The sequence below is a fragment of the Rutilus rutilus genome, assembly GCF_951802725.1.
Source record: "Rutilus rutilus genome assembly, chromosome: 4".
Taxonomy (NCBI): domain Eukaryota; kingdom Metazoa; phylum Chordata; class Actinopteri; order Cypriniformes; family Leuciscidae; genus Rutilus; species Rutilus rutilus.
In genome coordinates, this window is record NC_140212.1 from 52,823,923 (window position 1) to 52,846,981 (window position 23,059).

General features: G+C 42.4%; 1 protein-coding gene across 1 annotated transcript; it reads left to right on the plus strand.

The window, feature by feature from the left end:
• The first annotated feature begins 16,697 nt into the window (after positions 1-16,697).
• LOC311289596 (uncharacterized protein) lies at positions 16,698-20,331 on the plus strand. The gene is made up of 2 exons (XM_084407729.1): positions 16,698-18,796; positions 18,995-20,331. The coding sequence occupies exons 1-2, from the start codon at positions 16,888-16,890 to the stop codon at positions 19,792-19,794; spliced, it is 2,709 nt and encodes a 902-aa protein (XP_084263855.1). The 5' UTR covers positions 16,698-16,887; the 3' UTR covers positions 19,795-20,331.
• Positions 20,332-23,059: the final 2,728 nt, after the last annotated feature.

Here is a 23,059-nt window from a genome sequence, read left to right on the forward strand (position 1 = left end):
CAATAGACCATAGGTTTACACAGTGGATTTACTTAGGAATTTCTGCACTCTGCATAATTACCAACAATGGAAACATAGAGAGCTTCCAAGCTTTAAAAGACAAGTTTGGTCTTGTAAATCACGACCTATTTAGATATCTACACGTTCGTCAATATTATATGAAAGAAATAAAGAATAATGATGAGATTAATCAGATTGTTCAGGTTGTTATACAGGCATATAAGAAAGGTACAAGTAAGATTGTGTCCAAATTATATAAAGGGATAAGTAATTTGAGGAATCATTCAATAGAATATTTAAGATTAAAATGGGAAAAAGAGGTTGGCATTTCCTTGTTACCTGAACAATGGAATAAAATATGTACTATCCCACATACCTCAACGAGCTCAAGAATGTGGCGGGAGTTTTGTTGGAAAAATTTGACTCGCTTTTTTATCACACCCAGAATTAAGGAATTACAAACGAGAACCTCCTACCCATGCTGGAGGAAATGTGGTGTAGAAAAGGCCCACCATACACACAAGTACATAGTTTTTGGGAGGTTGTACGGTCTACTATTAATAGTATTTTCACCCTACATATATCAAAGTCATTTTATGTCCTTTACTTGGGAGACATCCCAGATGAGGTTGGGAAAGATGATAAATATTTATTTAAAATTTTATTGGCAACAAGTAAAAAAGCGATAACCCGGAAATGGTACAAGGAAGACCCACCTACGAGAGAAGACTGGTTTCAAATAGTAACAGAGGTTAGAGAAATGGAAAGACTTACGTATACACTTCGGCTACAAACACAAATCTTTGAGAACCAATGGAGGAAATGGTTAACAAGCTCCTTTGTGGTTTAAAGGTCTGCATTTATAAATGAATATATTTGTGTATTATTAGAAGGTTTACTCATGTGAAATGAGTAAAGGGTTATATGTAACATATGACAATCTTTTGTTATTCGTGAATGTTTATATGTAATGTGTGGCAACCTTCATTATTCTAATTTATTATTTGTATTATTTGTTAACCTTTTTTTAAAATTTTTATTCTTTTTTTTGTAATGTGGAGTGTTTTTATGTTCTAAAAAAGCAATAAAAAAAAAAAAAAAAAAAAAAAAAAAGTATTTATACGAGCAGGAGACAATTGTGCCCGCATCGTGACTGAGTCCTACTCTACTCCCAGGAATGTAATTCTCTGAAGAGGAGTTAAGGAACCTTTCTTCACACTGAGTCTCAACCCCACGCACCTCAGATGACGCAAAACAACATCTCGATGTTGAATTGCTAGTTCTTTTCGACTGAGCCAAAATGAGCCAGTCATCTATAAGATACAGACCCCCTGAAGTCTCAATGGAGCAAGGGCTGTGTCCATACATTTAGTGAAGGTGCGAGGGGATAAGGCTAGGCCGACTGGAAGAGTCCAGAACTGATGTGCTTTTCCCCCCAAAAGCCGATCTCGGAAACTTCCTGTGATGGGGTTAGAAGGGAAAGAGGAGTTAAGGAGCCTGTGGATCTATCAAGACAGACCAGTCCTCGGAGCTGGTCTGACTGACTTGTAATCTCTGTAATCTGTAACTTGAATCTGAACCCCCTCGGAGGTTGATCCAGTACCATGAGATCCAAAATAAGGCCTAACTCCCCCCCTCATAGGAACTATGAAGTGCCAGCTGTAGAACCCGGGGCTCCCGTAACCATTTTAGGGACTAGACTTCCTGTTCCAAGAACCGACCCTGCTCGGGGCTGGCCGACATGTGAACCCCCTTTAGTAGATAATATTTGTATATTAGCTCCACTGTAAGCAGGACCCCCTAGGCTATATTTTGAAGACCCCTCGGGGTGTCTAAATATGCCATTATGGGGACCAGTCCCTCGAGACTGGCCTCGGCTATAAATTTCCAAATGGCTTCGGTGACCTGAAGCAGCTAACTGGCAGGAACTAACCGAAATATGCTCTCTACAGACCTCCTGAGAGGCGGCGAACTCGACAGGGCCGCAACGTCTTCGGGCAGATACTGCGATTTGTGTTCGCTGGAAGCCGATGTGTCCCGAAGCGCCATCGGCGGCGGGAAGCGAACAACGATTTCCTAAGGGCTGCATAAGGGGGCGAGACTCCTGTACTCGCTCTCCTGGGGGAACGCCTATAAGGGTCTGCGTGTTACGACAAGACCTCTTAGTTGAAGCCATCTTAGCCCGAGAGACAGTCCTCAGACCTGTCTTCGGTATGGAGGGCTTCGTGCGAGAATGTTTCTTCTGGCCCCAAGCCTTATACGGGGGGGCACGAGAGAAAACCTTCTCAAAATATGAGGAGCTGGCGGCTGTCCCATGAGGCTGCCCCCTGGCAGCAACCTCATGAGACCTGGACTGACAACTGGGGATAGCTGATTGTCACTCTGCCTCCTGAAGCCTCTCGACAACGGTTCTTGCCGCGTCGCCAAAGAGGCCAGAAGGTGAAAGGGGAGCATCGAGAAGGAAAGCCCTGTCTTTCTCCCCGATCCACAAGCGATTAAGCCATAAATGTCTCTCTGAGACGACTAGTGCTGCCATAGAACGGCCAATAGCACGGGCCGTCTCTTTAATAATACGGAGAGATAAGTCAGCTACTCTACGAAATTCAGTAATATCCATTGAGTGAGACCTCCCAGTTATCATCCACCTGCTTGAGAAGGTCAGCCAGGTATGCCTGTAATAACCCCATCATGTGTGGGCATGCACCGGCTCGACCCACCGCCATATATGCTTTCCCTAACAAATTCGATGTACGAGATTTGGAGGGAAGTGTCTGAGCTATCAGGGGTGACGCAATGTCGGGGGGAAAATATTTCGCAAAATATTCCTCAACCCGAGCCATCACCATTTTCATTAAATTCCCTAATGGATGAGTAAATATATACATGCGGGGAAAATAATTGAGATGAAAATGGATTTTTCCACGATCCCGATACCTCAGTATGGAGATCAGTGAAAAAGGGAAGGCTCTAACACGAAGATTGTGACTGGGTCTGCAGGAAGCGCTCATTCATTTTATTTTTCTTAGTCGCTTCCTGCTTATTATATGGCCATTTAACCCTCTGAGGTCTGAGCTGTTTTCTGGGCCCTGGAGGTGTTCTGACATGCTCTGACATTTGTGCTTATTTCTGTTACTTGTGACATTTTCATGGCTAAAGTCTGATTACACTGTATTCAGCACAAACTCTGCTACAATAATATATCAGCAGCATGTATGTAAAAGTTTGTAGTTTTGAGATAATGACATTTATGCGTGGTTTGTGAAAATACAAAAAAAAATTCTCACTGAAATAAGGTCATGAAACCCATACTGATTATTTCTTCACAAGACTTTTGGAAATTGTATGACGTAGCCTAGAATATTTGCTCCAAAACTATGTGAAAATCACCCTGACTGCTCATTCAGAGAAGACAATATATTGATTTGAAATTTTTACGACGTGTTTTGTGTGAAAAAGCAATATGCGAAGGGGCGGATCATCTCATTAATATGTAAGGCTTTTTACACCTGAGAAAGACAAAGACACACCCTAATGGCCCTATTAGGAGCTTATCAGGGCCCATCATTCTGACCAACCTTCCACAAAGAATGAGGAGATTTAAAAAAGAATGGCTTTTAGATTGTTTGGATTTATTTACAACACAACATGATCCAAAGAAAGAGACCTTTGTGCCATTCCTAAAAACATTGTACATACCTTTCATTTCCAAGGTGTTTGATTTTCACTTTACCATGTTCATGTACAGAGACATGTACTGTGAATGTTGAAGTCAGCAGGACTCAGTGGCATCTGGGTCCTGAAAAAAAAAAAAGTGAACACACTGATATCAAGAGAAAGGCCTGCACGATTTTGGGAATACATTTTAGATTTTTCTGGTTAAAATTGCTTTTTAAAATTTACAGAATACACAACACACACACACACACACACACACACAAATGTTTCCAACAATATATTATATAATGAACACCACGTTTGTTGTGCCTTGTAGGCATAGGCTATGCGCAGTGCTGCATAAAATAATAACAATATAGCAGCCTATATAAATCTTCCAAAAGATTTCAGTAACTAAGCTAGAGAAAAATATATTGATAGTAAAAACATGAAGCCGTTTGGAGCGTTTTACTTTTCCAAAATATGATACATTCAAACGCGATCGCGATCCAAAATGTGATACATTCAAACGCGATCGCGATCCAAAATGTGATACATTCAAACGCGATCGTGCTCAAATATAAAACATTATGGTTACCATACATATCTACGTTTGACCAGATATCCACAGACACAGTAACAGTAAACACGGATCTAAATATGATAATAGTCACCATATATCTAGCAACAGTTCAACTGCAATGTGAAATTTATGCAACAATAACAAACTAATATGTAAGAATTTCTTACCTTATCTTTCTTGTCTTCAAATCGCGTTCATCTTCTGGGGTAAAGCCAATGTAAGCTCACGACGCGTCTTTCAATCTCGACGAAAAGCAGAGACTGATGAAGTGTTTTGGTGTTTTGTTTTTGAGGTAATGAGCGCGTTCGCGCTCCATGTGGAGATTTGCATGTGAATATCTTTTGCGCGAGTAGGCGTGGTCAAATTAAAACTAATGAGCAAGCGTTTGAGATACTGGACATCTTGTTGGTTTTATACAAATTACTTAAACAGAGAATATTTGTTTTCAGTTTGAATCCGATCATTTAAAAGTACACACTTAAATGTTTATAAAGGTATATGGCTCATAAATGTGTGACAAGTATTCGCTGAGTTTTGTTTCAGTTTATAGACGTGCTCAAGAAAAAAAAGTTCACCGCGACGGGGAGGCAGAACGCACACCCTGTTTATTTTCTTTATTTTACAAAAGCACAATGTTTTGATTTGATTGTAAGTGGACACATACAAAAGTAGAAATATCACAGATTCTTTTTTTATATTTCTTTTTTTCTGTATGACCATAAATGACGGAGTAATTTAAGTTTAAAGTGCTACAATGTGAAGAAAATCCAACAAAACGCGGGGGCGCGTTTGCCGACCTCAGAGGGTTAACATAATTTAACCACTGCCCAAATTACAACCTCCAGCAACTCCTCACTAACGCGAATATGGGGTGGCGAATCCCCATATCCACGTGATTCAGTGTTGATAGATAATATCTAACTCCTCGGAGCCAGATAAATCAAACGCTGTGTCTTTAACACGGTCGGAAGAAGCCGCAGCGCGGGCTTCCGAACCGTGCGCGAGACAAGTGGGGCTGATTGATAAACGCTGAGAAAGGGTCGCAACCGTCTCAGTATTATATGCCAGCCCCACGTGCGAATCCCATGCATACAAGCGGCGCGCTGCCTCAACAGACGCGGGACCTAATGCACTGGAAACGCGAGCCTGATCTAATTGATCGAACAAGCTCAAACGGGAGCGGAGCTTTTTCATTGAAAACAGTTTGCACAGACAGCGCCCTCGAGCACCGCCCGTGCATGCTCCACTCCCAGACAAACTACACAAAGCGAGTGTGCGTCACCCTCGCTTAAATAACGTGGGCAAGGGGACGCACACTGCCTGAATAGCTTATCTTTATTCGCCATAAATAATACTCTTTTCAAGGGAGAAACAACACCAAATAGAACAGACAAGATGACATAGAGCGCTTGCTGAAGACCAGAAGCTAACATTTCCTGGTTCCTGTGACCCTTTTGTAGCTTCCGGATCACCGTCACATGCGACGTCACGGGTGACGTTGCACCAATCAAGATTGGAATAGTTCCATAGTTGACTTCAGACGCTTCATGCCGAAGGCATTCCCCAAAGTATCGAGTATCGATGCAGCGGGAGTTCCTTTTACGAAAGGGAACTCTGTTATTGTAGTTGTGAACCTCACTCTTATATTCCTGAAAACGTGTTGTGGCAAATTCATAGTTCTTTTTGGTTCAGGTCTCGGAGAAGTTTCTCAGAGTCGAGGTTCCAGGTCAGAAGAATTAACTTTATTGACAAGCAACAAAGTGAGAAGCCGGCCGGCCGTCCGGACATCTGAGGTTACATTGGCCAGTGTTCATGTCTTATACTTTTTCTTATCGCTAGGTGCCCAATGGATACTCTCAAATCTATCTCTTTCCCTCTGTCACGCCTGGTGACCTTGACACAGTTAGACATGTCTTCTCAATTGGTCAAACCTCACACAATGGTGCTCTGTTTCATACTTTGTTTTGACACTTCATATTGCTGATGCATACTGGTTATTTTCCATTCTCTCATCCTTTTTCAGACCTATTTTTTCATGCTTGCCATCATTTTTTGTTTTGTTTCATTACATCATACTTAGACATGAATCAAAGGAAAAATTCTCCAACATATCCCCCCTTTGGGACTAATCCTAGTCCCACCTTCATTTCTGTCCCAGAATGTATCTTCATGATCAGGCCTCTCTCCATTATCTTTCAATCATGGCCAATATGGACCATCCATCTCTCTTATCAATAAGCTCACTCACGAAGGTACACCCTGGAGGAATAGTGAGACCAAACATCTCCGCCCCCACTTGACTAGGGTGGAGTAAAAGATCCCACCTTCCTTTTCTATCATCAATCTTGAAGGGATAGATTACTTCAAACATTTTTCAGCATAATCAACATATCTCAGTGTGCAGACTTGGAGTTACGATTGTCCCACGGTGCCAGAGGAACTGCACAGGCGCTTCCGGTGGCCTGGAGTTCTATCTGGGTTGCTCCATCGTTGCCAGAGGTGCCCTGGGCACTATCTGGTGTTGGAGCAGACAGCGGGCTTTTAAACCACCAGTTGAGTCTGCCCTTGCTGGTCCGGCAATTGGCGACCGCGCTTGTAATTAATTTCTCTGTTTACCCCATGGAAACATCTACCAGTAGTCTAATGCACGTACTTCACTTTTGATTCATAAAAAACTTTAAAATATTAAAAGAACTCTGTTATAAGAGTAAAATGATTAGTAAGTGATAAAAATAGTAAAAAACATTCTTATCTTTTCCCTTTATATCTGGTTGCATTACCTCGTACCACGGGCAATGACCTGCTTCAAACCTTTTATCGTCCCCTCTCATTCACATATTCATATTTGTGACTGTTAGTGTGATTATATGTAAAAATATTCTCAGTAGGATTATAAGTGTAAAAAGAAAGAAAAAAAAGAAAACACTCAGGAAGGGGTCCTTTATAAAAATCAAAGAAACAATTAAAACCCCTCTAACTAACTCCCTGCTCTACTCATGTTCTAATGATCTGTCTAATTTTCCCCGAAAAATAAAATACACAGTGTTACTACCTCCCTCTCTATTAAAAACAGAATCAAACTGTTGGAAATCAAAAGTAACAAGGTACCCCATTCCTTACTCCTTCACCAGACTCCTTACAGGAAGTCATCTAGCTCATCCAGTCCTGGCCCAATTTGGTGCACTCTTGTGTTTGTGCACCCGATGTCAACTCCTGATGGTTTGACTGACACATTAATCATCTGTTTGGCAGCCACGTTGGTTAGCATGGATCTGAGAAAAGGCACAACACAGCAGAACAACAAAAGAAACATACAACAGCCACAGCTATTATTATTCCCACCTTAAAGAACCATTCTTTCCAAGACCCAAATATAGAGTCAAACCAGTATCCAACGTGTCTGTCTCTCCCCACATTCTCAGAAACTTCTTGTCTCAGATCCTTCAGCTTCTTCATGGCCCTAGTAAAAACTCCATCAGAGGCTGTGTTATTCGGAATAAAGGTACAACAGTCAATTCCAAACATCACACATACCCCTCCTTTTTCTGCCAGTAGCCAATTCAGAGCTTGTCTATTTTGCCATGTCATTTTGTCATTTTAGGTGTATTTTAGCTGATGGCCTAAGGCATCCATTGCTTGATCTTAGTCTTAATGGTTCTGTTGATTGTCAGAGCTAATCTGAGATGGTATGCCAGATCTTGGGATGACTTCTTTGGTTAAAATTTTTATCAGTTTCTGCTCCTTGGTCTGCTGAGGGTTCTGCTTCGACCCATATGCTAAATCTGTCTACGAAAACTGTCTCTGTATCTTTTCCTTTTACTGATTTTATCATGTCCACATAATCCATCACTAGATGTTTAAAGGGTCCTTCTTGAACTGGGATAGAGCCTATTTGGAGTTGCTGTTCCTTTTCTGACATTATTTTGTGAATCTTTGTCTTTTTTATTTTTCTAATTTAATTTTTCTAATAATTTAATTTTTCTAATAATCTAATCTCCCCCCTTGCGCAATGGTCAACACCATGCGCATCTGGAATTAAAATGTTAAGCAATGGGGTGGGGTCTATCATATGGCCTTCATGTGATCTCCATATATATTGTTAGTGTCTCTCTTGTCGCCCCCCTTTGCTGCTATATATGTATTTCAGATCGAGAGGCTCTGGATTGCATTTGAGCAATGCTGTCTACAGTAGGTAGGGGCTGAATCAAAACAGATGGTGCCATAACTGCTAATTGACATCCTGAGGCTTGTTTCGCCTGTATATCAGCCGCATTTTTACCTTTGATCCCAAAGTTATTGCCTTTTTTTATGGGCTTCACACTTGATAATGGCCAATTTGTTTGGAAACATCATAGCTGTGATTAGTTTAGTAACTTGGTCCCCATGTTGGATTGGGGTTCCATCACTCTTTTTGAATCCTCTTTGTTTCCATACTGCACTAAAGAGATGACATACACCATTAGCATATGCAGATTCGGTATAGATGTTGGCTACTTTGTTTTTAGCCAACATGCAAGCTTCAGTAAGTGCTTTTAGTTCGGCCAATTGTGCTGAGCAAGGTTGTTCACAATGCTGCATCACAACAGAATTAAAATCATCTCCATCTCTCTATACACCAGCAAAACCAGCATGATTGCCTAAATGGTCTCTAAAACACGAGCCATCCACAAAGTAGTCCACGTCTGCATCAACAATTGGTGTTGATTCCAAATCTGGTCTCAGACGAGTAAAGGCTAGAGAGGCAAAAATACATTCATGAGGTGTTCCCTCCCCCTCTAGCTGGACAAAATTAGCTGAGTTTGCTGCAGTAAATCTCCTTATTGTAATATCAGGATATGTTAGTAACATGGAGTATGTCAAACATCTAGCCTGGGTTAAAACAAAATGTCATTGTTCAAAATATTAGTCTTGTTGATAGCATGGTGGGTAGCATTGAGCAACATTATTCAATTTGGTGCTATAATATGCAATATAAAAATATAAAATATATTTTATCCAGTCTTAAATCTTCCAGGACTTGGTCCAAGACCAAGTGGTGAATGTTTAAATCCTTAGGGCATCCTAGTTTATGTATATTGCTTACAGAACAGAGATCAATTACAGTGTAATAATGAGCAGCAAGTGGAACATTTTTTCAATAGCTCATGTGGATTTGGGACTTCTGCCGGCCAATCTTCTACTATCTCATTGATTGCCCTTAAATCATGCACTAATCTCCATTTTGACTTACTGGTCTTTTCAACTGGGAGAATAGGTGTTACAATAACTAACAGTTTCAAATAACACTCCAGCTTTTACCAATCCCTCAATTGTTGTTCTGATTCCTTCTACTGGTTCTAACTTCAATGGGTATTGTTGTTTTCTTGGCAACTTCATTCCTGATTTTACTCTAATTCTAACAGGATTGGCTGACTTCACCAGGCCCACATCTGTATCATGCTTAGACCACAACTCTACCGGTATCTTTTGTTCCATCTCCAATTTCAGCTCCTCCATTTTTGACTTCAATTCATTTTTCTTTTCTGTCTCTACTATTAATTTAGGGATCCTTAACATGTTAGTCGAGCATAAAATTTTAAGATGTGTCATATCTGGTGTTTGAAAAAATGAATGGGTTTTCAGTGGCTTCCCACTGTTTTTCTGTAGCTTTCAACATCATTGGGCCTATATCTTTCGTTTGACACCCTTCATTCAGGTAAAGAGTTACATATGGGATTGAATCGTCTACTCTAAACCATGTTTTAGTAAAGTCACATTCTTCAATTTGCAATGCTGCCCCTTCTGGTCCTATGATTATATAATTTGAATTCAAATATACTTTCTGTCCCCTGGTTTTTTTCTAACCAGTCCTTTTCTAATCTCGGGTTTCAAAGGGGGTCATATATCATTGTACAATGAAACTCAGATTATGGCACACTTTTTTTTTAACTGTTCTGCTGGTTCTGATTAGTCTGTTGCCATGGTTGGTACATTTGGTCACGCAGCGGTTCATTTTGGGGCCATGGGTTAATAGGACAGTTCCTCTTGGTATGTCCAGGCTGGTTGCATCCCCAACACATGCTTTCATTTGAAAGTCACGTGTCTAGTATCTGTAAAACTGCATTTTTCCATCTTAAAAATATATCTAAATTACGCCACATGCTCTCATTGACAAATGCGGAACAATAAGTTCATGCGTTCATGACCTCAAGGCTAGATTATTGTAATGCTCTACTGGGTGGTTGCCCTGCACGCTTAATAAACAAACTACAGCTGGTTCAAAACGCAGCAGCTCGAGTTCTTACCAGAACCAGGAAGTATGACCATATTAGCCCAGTTCTGTCAAAACTGCATTGGCTCCCTATTAAACATCGCATCAATTTTAAAATATTGCTGATTACTTACAAAGCACTAAATGGTTTAGCTCCGCAGTACTTGAGTGAGCTCTTAACGCATTATAGTCCGTCACGTCTATTGCGATCTCAAAATTCCGTCCAGTTACTAATACCTAGAATATCAAAATCGACTGCTGGCGGTAGATCCTTTTCCTATTTAGCACCAAAACTCTGGAACAGTCTTCCTACCATTGTCCGGGAAGCAGACACACTCTGTCAGTTCAAAGCTAGACTAAAAACACATCTCTTTGACCTAGCATTCACATAATACATTATAGACTTCTATAATTTAATGTTAGGCTGCATAGATTAGGTCAGCCGGAACCGGGAACACTTCCCATAACTCCTGATGTACTCGTTACATCATGAGAAGAATGGCATCTACGCTAATTTTAGTGTCTGTGTTTATCCCGAGGTTTTCCTGCAGCCTGCCGGATCCAGGCCGTATCCAGATCTGACGAAGGACCTTCACCTGGACCGATGACAACGCAGTGCTGAAGTGCCAACTAGTCTCTCCCTATGGAGGATCCCTCTACTACCACTATACAGATAAGGCGTTGTCGGGAAAATTTGTTTCGTGTTCCTACCCCAAAGCAACAAAATAAAATAAAATTCTTTATCAAAATTTATAAGGAAAGACAAGTACTTTGTTTAGGCTTGGCTTGTAGGGAATTCCAAACCTGCGTATTTTCAAATGCACATAACTATAGAACCCATTCTAAATGCGCATGTGAACGCCATCAGCGTTTCTCACAGGTTCGCGTTTAAAGTCTGTGTAGAGGGAATGGTGTCGTCTTAGCGGCCCCTAATTTAATAACAAATGATCGTTGCGACGGAAGCAAATCATTAAAAAATTAACTTTAGATGGAAAATAACTTAACTCTGCTATAAAGCCAAAACAATCTCTGTTACCTTAAATTATACGCTTATCTCTGTGAAGCTGCTTTGAAACAATCTACGTTGTTAAAAGCGCTATATAAATGAAGATGACTTGACTTGACTTGACTTGACATGCCTTGAATGTCTTGTGTTCTTTGTTGATTGTTGTATTCTCTTCCTCTTCCTCTTCCTCGTCCTCATCCTCTTCCTGGCATTGCTCCATTTCTGTTGTTTTGCTGTTCAGGTAGGTATATCACAATTGGTGCACTTGGCTGTTGGTGATTTCCTGTGGTGTTGGATGTGCTCTGACCCATAGGGGCTGGTGCATGCGGCATGGCTTGTGCAGCTGGGTTCAGTATGTTCACCGCTGCCATCACTGCAGACTGATCTTCAGCATTTTTCATGGTAGCTTGGACTTTCTTCTTTTTGTTGATAAGGTCATCCAGCTGTAATTGGGTCAGCCCTCTTTGAAGCTCTCTTTCTTGATTCTTCAGCTTCTGTTCACTCTTCCTGTATTGTTCTACTGCATGAGTCACATGGTTACAGAACTTTCTTGTCGTCTTTGAATTGAATTGAATTCAGTCCCACTACATCTTCCAGCTTGGCTTTTACAGCGGGTGGCATGGCTTCCATTATGGCAGCCCTGAACAGCACTGTTATCACTTGATCTCGTTCAGGGTCTTTTTCCAGCTCTTGCTTCCATCTTCATGATTGTCTCTGGATGTAGGTAGTTGGGTTTTCTTCTTCGCCCATTGGTTCCCCTTCTAAAAACTTTGGATCCATCTGGGTGGGATAATGTCCTCTGAGGGTTTGCCACATCACTGTTCTGTAATGGTCAAGTGGTATGGCATCCATCCTCGTCGAGTCAACTGCTTGTTTAACCCTCTAGCCGCCACAGTCGAGTTACATTTACATTTACATTACATTTATTCATTTAGCTGACGCTTTTATCCAAAGCGACTTACAATTGCTATATATGTCAGAGGTCGCACGCCTCTGGAGCAACTAGGGGTTAAGTGTCTTGCTCAGGGACACATTGGTGTCTCACAGTGGATTCGAACCCGGGTCTCTCACACCAAAGGCATGTGTCTTATCCATTGCGCCACCACCACCCTAGAGTTTACTCGACAAGATGCGGCACTGAATAAAACGGCCGATTTTGTCAAACAGGGTGTCAAATTTCGTTCGACCTCCCCTCCACTAGTTAGCATACATGTCATACTTCATCCCCGACTCAAAAAAATGTCATGTTTCTATACAAAATCTTCGAGCTAGAGCGCATTGAATCAGTGCGAACAAAAGCGGAGCTAGTGTGCGAGTGAGCCATTTTATCAGATCAATATTGTCAACGTCAGCGAGTATTTGCATTAGATTATTATTATTATTATCATCTAATGGCATCAATAAAGCTTACCCGCAATGAAGTGTTGGGTGTTCTATTCGCGGACCCTGATTCTGAAGGGGAATAACGTTATCTGCCTTCAGAAAATGACGGTGATTCTGAAAGTGAAAGTATAGCCCTACACCAAGCACAAACGGTGAATCCTTTGCCCAATATATATGGTCCTTTGCCCAATGTCAGTGGTGGGAACAATGTTTCCCGGGGTCGGAGTGTTCATTGCGAAGTTAGCAGGCGTGTTAGTGTTGTGGGGAACGAGGCGGGAGATGTTTACCGCGCTCGCCATGGTGACCGCGTGCCTCTCCGCAATCGCGGCGACAGTATTGTGGTGGAGGCTTTGTCTAATGCCACTGGGTATGTTAGACGAGGTCGAAGTATTCATAGGACAGTTAGGGGGCAACGTGGAGGCAGGGTGGGGAGTCGCAATGACAAAGACAGTAGTCCGAGCTGTGCACACTCGGCGCGCGTGCGAGACAGATCTGGCCGCGCCCGCGCTGCTCGTAGCAGGAGCAGAGGCGGTGTGACACGGGGCAGAGGGGCTATTATGCATAGTCTATCGCAAGACCACACCATGAAACACTACAAGAAATGTCACCTGGATGGATAGGGAGTCATTATCTCTACAGCAAAAGCTCTGCAACATAAATTCTTTTTTTTTTTTTTTGTCTGCCATTTATTAGTAATGATTTACACTGTTGATTTACTATCTATTTCCCTGACCATTTTAGTGTACAATGTGTTCTTTTTTGTGTGTTCATGTCCTTATGATGTGTGCGTCTATGTCAGCTAAAACAACAACAACCAAAAAAAAAAAAACACACACACACACAAAAAAAAAACTAACATTGTCTCTCGTCTTGTCTCGTCATCTCACTCATGATCTGTGGCATGCCATGGCGAGTGAGCTTTTGAACTAAACAGGTTTTGTCTACTTGTGTTTGTGCATATGAATAATATGTGCACCATACATGGAATCAGAGTGCCTACTGTATGTAGTAAATGGAAAATCTCTACAGCAAAAGGCCAATCGCTACATGCATTCAGTTTGTTTCTATTATTAGTAATGATTTACACAGTTTGTTCACTACTTACTATTTACCTGAGCATTCAGTATTGTGCAATATAGCATACAGAAGGTGAGGGACATTTTTGGGGGAAAGAAGTGCTGCATTTTATCTTTTAAACATGTGACTTTTCATGAAAATTCTATAATCCAAGATGGCCGCCACTATATGACGTCATAATATGCAAATTAGATGGGAAAATGTAATTCCTACATAAACTTTGGGTCATCCTTAATATTTCTCTAATTTACAGAAAGTCTCTATCTTTTATCACTTTTAATATATAGCCTTTTGAAATTAAGATGTCAAAATCGAACGTTTTAGGAAAAAACCTCTGGCGCCTAAAGGGTTAAGTCCTGAGTCATCAAGGATTTCATTTGTTCTTGCACCTCCCACACACTTCGCCAACAAGGCTTTGATGTCTCCGATGACAAGTATCTTGCCCATTGTCTCTTCTTCCAGTAGTCGAATCCATTTGCCCGCCCCTTCGTGTATGTCAGGTAGGCGTGCTATCAGTCCGTCCAGATCTTGTCCTGCCCACGGCACATACTGTCCTTGATGTCCTTTAATCAGGATAGGGCACTGTTTTTGTTCCTCTCTCAGTTGGTCTCTTCCGTTCTCATGCAGATATGCTCCACTCATTGACCTTCTTCTCAAATTGTTCCCTCTTATCCAGTGTGGTTTGCTTTGGGGGAGCTCTTCCAAGAGCAGGGTCCCTGGCACGTTCTTGTATTCTTTGTTAAGGATGGCTGAGTGGGGTCTGTTTCTTGTGTAGTTCTGAAGTCTCTGATGTTCTCTTCGCATGTTTTCCTCCAAGGCTTTTCGCATGGATTCAGTCTCTCTTTGGATTTGTTCTTTGGTGATGAGTATGTCTCTTTCTATTTCATCCTGTTCAGGCTCGGATTGCTGAGTGTCAGCTTCCATCTCCTTTTGCAGTCTCTCTTCAAGTTCTTGCAGGGCTTTGCTTGCATGATGATAAGGATTGGATAGGGTGGGGTCTGGGGTTACCCTGGTCAGATGTTTCATGCTTAGGTTGCTGTCTTGACTTCCCCCATAGTTCAGTGTGTCTTGCTTTGAAACTTCAAAGAAGTTTTTCTTTCTCTGCGGCCAGGGCTCACTTTTCTGTCGTCATCCTCTCCTCCCTCCCTACTTGCTTCATCACTTGGCTCGTCTTCAAAATCCACTTTACCTTGAACTGTTAAAGTTGCATTCACTAGTGGCAGTTGTTTACCGGTTGAATCATAGGGGGGTGCATAAGGGGGTGGGGTTGCCATTACATCACTTTTATTTTCTATCTTCTCCCTAATTCCCTTAATCAATTTTATCCCCATATCTCTAAAAAGATTCAACACTTCCTGCTCTTTTTCTCTCTTCTCTACTCTTTTTTGCTTTTATCTTGGGCTTTGTGATTCTTTATTAGTGCTCCCATTTCCCTGCACATAGCCAAATCAAATGTTCCCTCTGCTGCCCACTTAGTGTTTAACTTTCTGGTCCTTTTTTCCCACTTCCGAGATAAGTTTTAATAGCATCTCTACATATCGGATATTGTGATATAATCTGCTCTACAGGAGTCTCTTGTTGCTGTGACATCGAAGCCATTGCTGCAAGTCTCAATTATTTCTTCATTCAATTAATCAAATTATAATTTTGTGTTTTCTGTTAAGTTTAAAAATTCTGGTATCTGTTTAGTTTTTTGAAGATACCTCAAAATGGTTTGTATTTATACCTCAGACAATGGCTTCGGCATCACTTTTTCTAGCTGGTTGTGTATATTTCGTTTCCAAATGATGTCCTCCCCCAGGCACACCAGTTAGAAACTCCAGATAATGTTCTTTTCAAACCACCGTCCTCGTGCAGTTACTTCTCCCGCCCTATATAGACAAGTGAGAGATGGGGTTAATTTCACTTCATGGCCGTTCAACATGATGACTGAAATATTTAATTCTTCTTTGCAACAAGTGTCTGATTCAAATGGTTCAAATAAATCAATTAAAGTCTTTCTTCCTTTTTTATTTAAAATTCTTCTCCCTCTATTGCCCCTCGCGCCCCTCCTGTTCTTCCAGAACTGCGGCATTCTCGGTTGATGCAGGATGTCTTTCTATCTCCTGCCTGTTTCTGTGAATTTACACCCACAAATGAGTTATATCTCTTGGATCTTTTTCAAAAACAACCAACACTGTCAGTCTTTCCAATGTCCAACTATCTACAAAGACTGGCCTGATTTCCTCTCCCTGCTTGACTTCATAGATTGTGTCACTCTCCCATTTCACTGACCTAATGTACGAATCCACCTTTATATATACATTTCTCAGAATGGTTGCCACTTTCAGTTCTCTAGGCAAATTCCTCCTTTCCTTCCTTTTCACATATGGAATCCATATTGGATCTATCTTTATTTCGATGGCTGTGAGCTGTGGGTTCAAAAGAACTGTTTTTAGAAGATTAAATTTGTTCAAATGTGGTCTCAGGGCTTCAAGAGTTATCTGGTTTTTTATCACATTACGCCAATCCACTAAGGGCCACTTTCGTTCAACCTGGTTCAAATTTGTTATTCCTGTCAGTTTTTTCAAAAGCTCATACTTCCCTTGGTCTGTTAACTCCTGTCTCTGTCCTTATCTATAAATATTATAGATTATAGATCTATTATCTATAAACTCTTTTTCTAACCAGAAGTGATTCTTAATTCCTTTGGTTAGCATTCTTCACATTCTAGCATTCTAGCATTCTTCTGTATATCTGTGTATTTTGCGCGCTGTCGCGGAAGCGTCAGCGGAAGCGTTCAGCTCTCGTGTTCAGCCTCCTCGTGTGAAGACCGACTCGGGTAAAGACCATCGACTCTACCTGCGCGACTCCACCGAGCAGGGACACCAGAAAGGCACTTAAAATTCGCCTTTTCCCTTTCCACTTCTTATCTTATCTTTCTCCCGAATCAGCATGTGTTTTCAACACATTCCTGTTATCGTTCGACAACGCCCTTTCATCACGCGCACAAGGCAGCGCGATACTACTAATCTGCGTCCCATTCTCTCATCCTCACACACTCCTCTCTCTCTTTCCGTGGGTCTATGGAATTGTCAGTCAGCAGTCAACAAAGCTGACTTCATTCCAGCCTTTGCATCTCATTCTACTCTCAGTATCCTGGGCTTGACTGAGACCTGGATTCGTCCTGAAGACTCAGCAACCCCCGCTGCTCTCTCTAGCAATTTCTCCTTTTCTCACTCCCCTCGCCAGTCTGGGAGGGGTGGCGGGACAGGGCTTCTCGTTTCCAACAATTGGAAATACTCAGCGCTCTCTTCTCTATGCAACAACAATTCATTTGAATATCATGCTATCACACTTACAACTCCCAGTAAGATCCATATTGTAGTAATTTATCGCCCCCCAGGTCAGCTGGGTAACTTCGTAGAGGAGCTGGATGTGCTGCTGTCCTCTTTCCCTGAGGACGGCACCCCACTTCTAGTCTTCGGTGACTTCAACATTCATCTCGAAAAACCACATGCAACAGACTTCACCTCTCTACTAGCCTCCTTCGATCTCAAACGACACATCACCACAGGTACTCACAAATCAGGCAACCAACTGGACCTGGTCTACACACGCAACTGCATCACAGACAACATTTTGGTGAGGCCTCTCCATGTTTCAGATCATTTCCTCATCACCTTCAGTCTACAACTCGCTACCCCTGCGCCACCAACCCCACCACCAGTCACCCTCAGGCGAAACCTACGCTCACTTTCCCCCTCCCATCTCTCCTCTGCCGTGTCTTCTTCTCTTCCCCCACCCTCACAATTCTCATCTCTGGATGTGAATACTGCAACGGATACCCTATGCTCCACACTAACCTCTACTCTAGACAAAATCTGCCCTCTCTCCTCCAGGCCAGCACGCGCTACTCCTTCTAACCCCTGGCTATCTGAGGTTCTTCGTGAACACCGGACCGAACTCAGGGCAGCGGAGAGGAAATGGCGCAAATCAAAAGACTCATCTGACCTGAGTATGTATAAATCTCTCCTCTCGTCCTTTTCTGCTGATGTTCATGCTGCAAAATCTTCTTATTTCCACAACAAGATCAACAGCTCCTCCAACGCACGACTACTCTTCAAGACATTCAACTCACTCCTCTGTCCACCTCCACCACCACCCTCCTCCTCCTTAACTGCCGATGATTTTGCAAACTTCTTCACCAACAAAACAACAACTATCAGCAGTCAATTCTCAGCTCCACACACACAGGAACCCAGACCGACCCCTTCCACAGCCAATACCCCTCTGTCCTCCTTTTCGCCGCTAACAGAGGAAGAAGTATCTACACTTCTCCTCTCCAGTCACCCTACCACCTGCCCTCTAGACCCCATCCCCTCACACCTTCTACAAGCCATCTCTCCCACACTTCTACCAGCACTCACACACATCATCAACTCATCCCTCCATACTGGCACCTTCCCTACAGCATTCAAGCAGGCTCGGGTCACTCCACTGCTTAAAAAACCAACGCTAAACACATCTTTTGTAGAGAATTACAGACCCATCTCTCTCCTACCATTCATTGCAAAAACACTTGAAAGAGCTGTTTTCAACCAAGTAACATCCTTCTTGTCTCTAAACAACCAGCTGGATGTCAACCAATCTGGCTTCAAGAAAGGGCATTCAACTGAGACTGCATTACTGTCGGTCACAGAAGCCCTACGGATTGCAAAAGCTGCTTCCAAATCTTCACTCCTCATTCTCCTTGATCTGTCTGCTGCCTTCGACACCGTGAACCATCAGATCCTTATGTCCAGCCTCTCATCACTGGGCATCACAGGAACTTCACTCGACTGGTTTGAATCCTATCTCACAGGTAGGTCCTTCAAAGTCGCATGGAGAGGCGAGGTATCCAGAGCACATCAACTGACCACAGGGGTTCCCCAGGGTTCAGTTCTCGGTCCCCTCCTCTTCTCCATCTACACTACATCACTGGGACACATCATACAGGCACATGGTTTCTCCTACCACTGCTATGCTGATGACACACAACTCTTCCTCTCATTTCGACCAGATGATCCCACAGTAGCTGCACGGGTCTCGAGCTGTCTGGCAGACATCTCCACATGGATGAAGGAACATCACCTGCAGCTCAACCTGGCAAAGACTGAGCTGCTCGTCCTCCCTGCCAATCCGTCTCTACAGCACGACTTCACCATCCAGCTTGATTCATCATCAATCACACCATCAAGGTCGGTCAGAAATCTGGGAGTAACGTTTGATGACCAGCTGACCTTCACAGATCACATTTCAAAGACAGCTCGATCATGCAGGTTTGCGCTGCACAACATCAGGAAGATCAGGCCTTTCCTAACTGAGCACGCAACACAACTCCTCGTCCAGGCCCTGGTCATTTCTAGGCTTGACTACTGCAATGCTCTTCTGGCCGGACTTCCAGCATGTGCTACCAAACCTCTTCAGATGATCCAGAATGCTGCAGCTCGTCTTGTCTTCAACGAGCCCAAGAGGGCCCACGTCACTCCTCTGTTAATCTCTCTGCACTGGCTACCTCTCGCTGCTCGCATCAAGTTCAAGGCATTGACGCTTGCTTACAGATCTATCACAGGCTCAGCTCCCTCCTACCTTCACTCACTCCTACGAGCCTACATCCCCACCAGACGCCTACGATCAATCAACAAGCGACGTCTCGTGGTTCCATCACAGAAAGCCACAAGATCACTTTCCAGATCATTCTCATTCACAGTTCCATGCTGGTGGAACACTCTCCCCACCCTCATCCGGAATGCTGAATCCCTGACAACATTCAAAAAACAGCTGAAAACCCATCTCTTCCATGAGCACCTAAACTCATAAAAAAAAAAAAATAAAAAAAAAAAACCTTTCCCTTAAAATCCCACTTATCATGCTTATGCTACTCTGAATAATGCCTGAACTTCGTATTCTGAACACTTCTTGCGTTGTTGTTGTCTTTTGCCTCTCCATGATGACTCGCTTAATTTAGTCCTGATTTGTAAGTCGCTTTGGATAAAAGCGTCTGCTAAATGACTAAATGTAAATGTAAATGTAAATGTTAGTTTTAATGCCTCTTGAAAATCATTTTCATCTTTTCTTTCTTTCTGCAACCTAGTCTCCTCGGCCTCATAATTATCTCCCACTCTGGACCACATGTGTACTTTTCCTCAGGTGTCAAAAGGTTAGAAAAAACTCTATCTCTGTCACTGTTCTCCCTCCTTATTTTCTTATCTCAATATAAACGCTTTCAGTCTGTTATAACGCACACTCATACACCCGGGATTTCATACACACCGTCACACAACCGTGCACAGAGTCACTCACACCCACGCAGAGCCGCTCAGAGTCACACACACAGAGCTGCTCACACACGCAAAGCTGCTCTCTCACCCACTCGAAGCCACACACACACAGACAGCCGCTCTCACTCTCACACTTATTTATTATTTTCCTACTTTGTCTTGTAACAAAGGAAAAGTCAAAGTCAATCAATCAAACTTTTGACAATATCGGCTGTGTTTCCCTATCCGGATCACAACGATTACAGTCCGGAAGATGGCCAAACAGCCGACAAAGCCAATTTCGTGGAATATTTTTTGTTCTTTGATATCTTGATTTTTTTTATTTTAATTTTAATTCTCCTGTCATCAATTTTTGTTTTATCATCCATTAAGCTTTTAATAACACTGATTCAAAAATTATTTCTTGTAAGAGTTTTATTTTATGTGCCTTTGTCTGTCTCAGCCTAATTACTCCCTTTTTTTCTCACTGAGCGGTGCCAAGGTCACTTGCACACAATTGTAACAATTTCGGGACAGTGGCTCAGCTGTAATTTCATGCAAAGCACAGAGCTCAGTCAAAAAACACTTTATCTCTGCGTCTCTGTCCCTTCCATGAATTGTACTCAAATACGGCTGTATAATTTCTAACTTTTAATTTCTATCACTTTTGGGTTTTTGGAAAAACACATTATAAGTAAACTGTATTTTTATTATTATTATCACTTTTACTAATTTTCTCCGAAATGACCTTTCCCCTTATTTCTAAGATGAAAAATCACTTAGACAAACAAGACTACAGATTTTTCTCCTTCTACTTAAGATGAAAAATCACTTAGACAAACAAAAAACAGATCAGACTACAGATTTCTCTCCTTCTACTTAAGATGAAAAATCACTTAAAAACAGATCAGACTAACAGATTACGTGCTCATCATTTCAAACGCACTTTTCACGTAGGGCGTTGCACGCACACACAACAAATAACAAATCACGTGCCTCTCACGTGCAACGCGTCTACTGCGTTGGGGCGACGCGCCTCTCGCGTGGGTACGCGCCTCCCGCATACACAAATAACGTGCCTCTCACGTTATAACGCACCTTTCCTGCGTTTAGGGACAATACAACATATAATCTTGCAAACGCACTTTTCGCATAAAATACTGACGCACACATGTACAATGCACCTTCATGCGAATGGAATACGCACTTCTGCGTATGGACAGACAAACAGATACTGCATGCACTTTTTCTCAAAACCTGGAACCTACCCTCCTTTTACCTCCTTATCTTTTATCACTTTTTAGGTTCTTTTTGGTGGAGTCTTTTGTTTAAGGTAGTCACCAACTGGGCGTTAGCTTACCAGGGGCAGCACAAAACAAATATAAGCAAAATTTGCTTACCTTATTTTTTGGTGCACCTTTGTTTTGTGATGCCTCTGTCAGCACGTCCACCGTGGTCACTCCTCGACCCCTTGTCCCTCCTGGCTCGGCTCGCCAATTATGTTGTGGCAAATTCATAGTTCTTTTTGGTTCAGGTCTCGAAGAAGTTTCTCAGAGTCGAGGCTCCAGGTCAGAAGAATTAACTTTATTGACAAGCAACAAAGTGAGAAGCCGGCCGGCCGTCCGGACATCTGAGGTTACATTGGCCAGTGTGTTCATGTCTTATACTTTTTCTTATCGCTAGGTGCCCAATGGATACTCTCAAATCTATCTCTTCCCCTCTGTCACGCCTGGTGACCTTGGCACAGTTAGACATGTCTTCTCAATTGGTCAAACCTCACACAATGGTGCTCTGTTTCATACTTTGTTTTGACACTTCATATTGCTGATGCATACTGGTTATTTTCCATTCTCTCATCCTTTTTCAGACCTATTTTTTCATGCTTGCCATCATTTTTTGTTTTGTTTCATTACATCATACTTAGACATGAATCAAAGGAAAATTCTCCAACAGTTTCTGCAGACAGGACACTCCTTTGCATAGACAGAAAGACCTAGATGAAAAATACATCAATTCAGTCTTATGCAGTTTGTTCATGTACATCCTTTATAAGTACAGAGAGTTATTCATCATGTAAACACTTAGAGAGCTCATCTTACCTCTACATAGTCTGAATATGCCGTAAGCAGTTGCTTGTCGGGTGATGAGTAGTCTGTCTTCGGGCTCTGGCGGAGATGGCCCGGGACAGTATGGGCACTGCACCTCTAGTGGCTCACAGGGTCCTGGAATGGGCTTCTCTGCTGTGGTTAAACCCACTGGAAGGTCCTCTGGGATTATTTCTGAACTCCTACAGTAGTTGGTCTGTGTGATGATACCACTACGTGCATGTTGGTGGATGTCCTCTGTGGCACTGATCTTCTCCTCCACATCTCCAAGGTCCTCATCTGAATGGTCCACTGCATTTTGTAGAGCTGGGGATGCTCTTGGAAAAGCCAACACATATATAACACATATCGATGGACACAGCTGATCCGGTATTCTGTGCCTCTGCACCTGCAGTGCCATTTACCAGTTTTACTATCAAAGGTGCAGATTGTTCTTCCAAGCTTACACCAATGGTCCTTTTGGCCGGTAAACACAGAAAAGTAAATATGGCGTTCAGAGAGCCCTTGCTCACCGCAGAAAATAGGAAAGGCATAGTCAACATCCCCAGAGCAAGCCTTCTGGTGTAACACTGTGCATTCTTCTTGCCTTGATTTAGAAATCAGTCCCTTTTTTAGCATCTCCTGCAAGGACTCAACATGGGTGGTGTCCTGGCAGGGTTCTCCATCAGCTAAGAAATGATCATGACATCTTTATTGCAGTTACACTGATGTAGAATAACC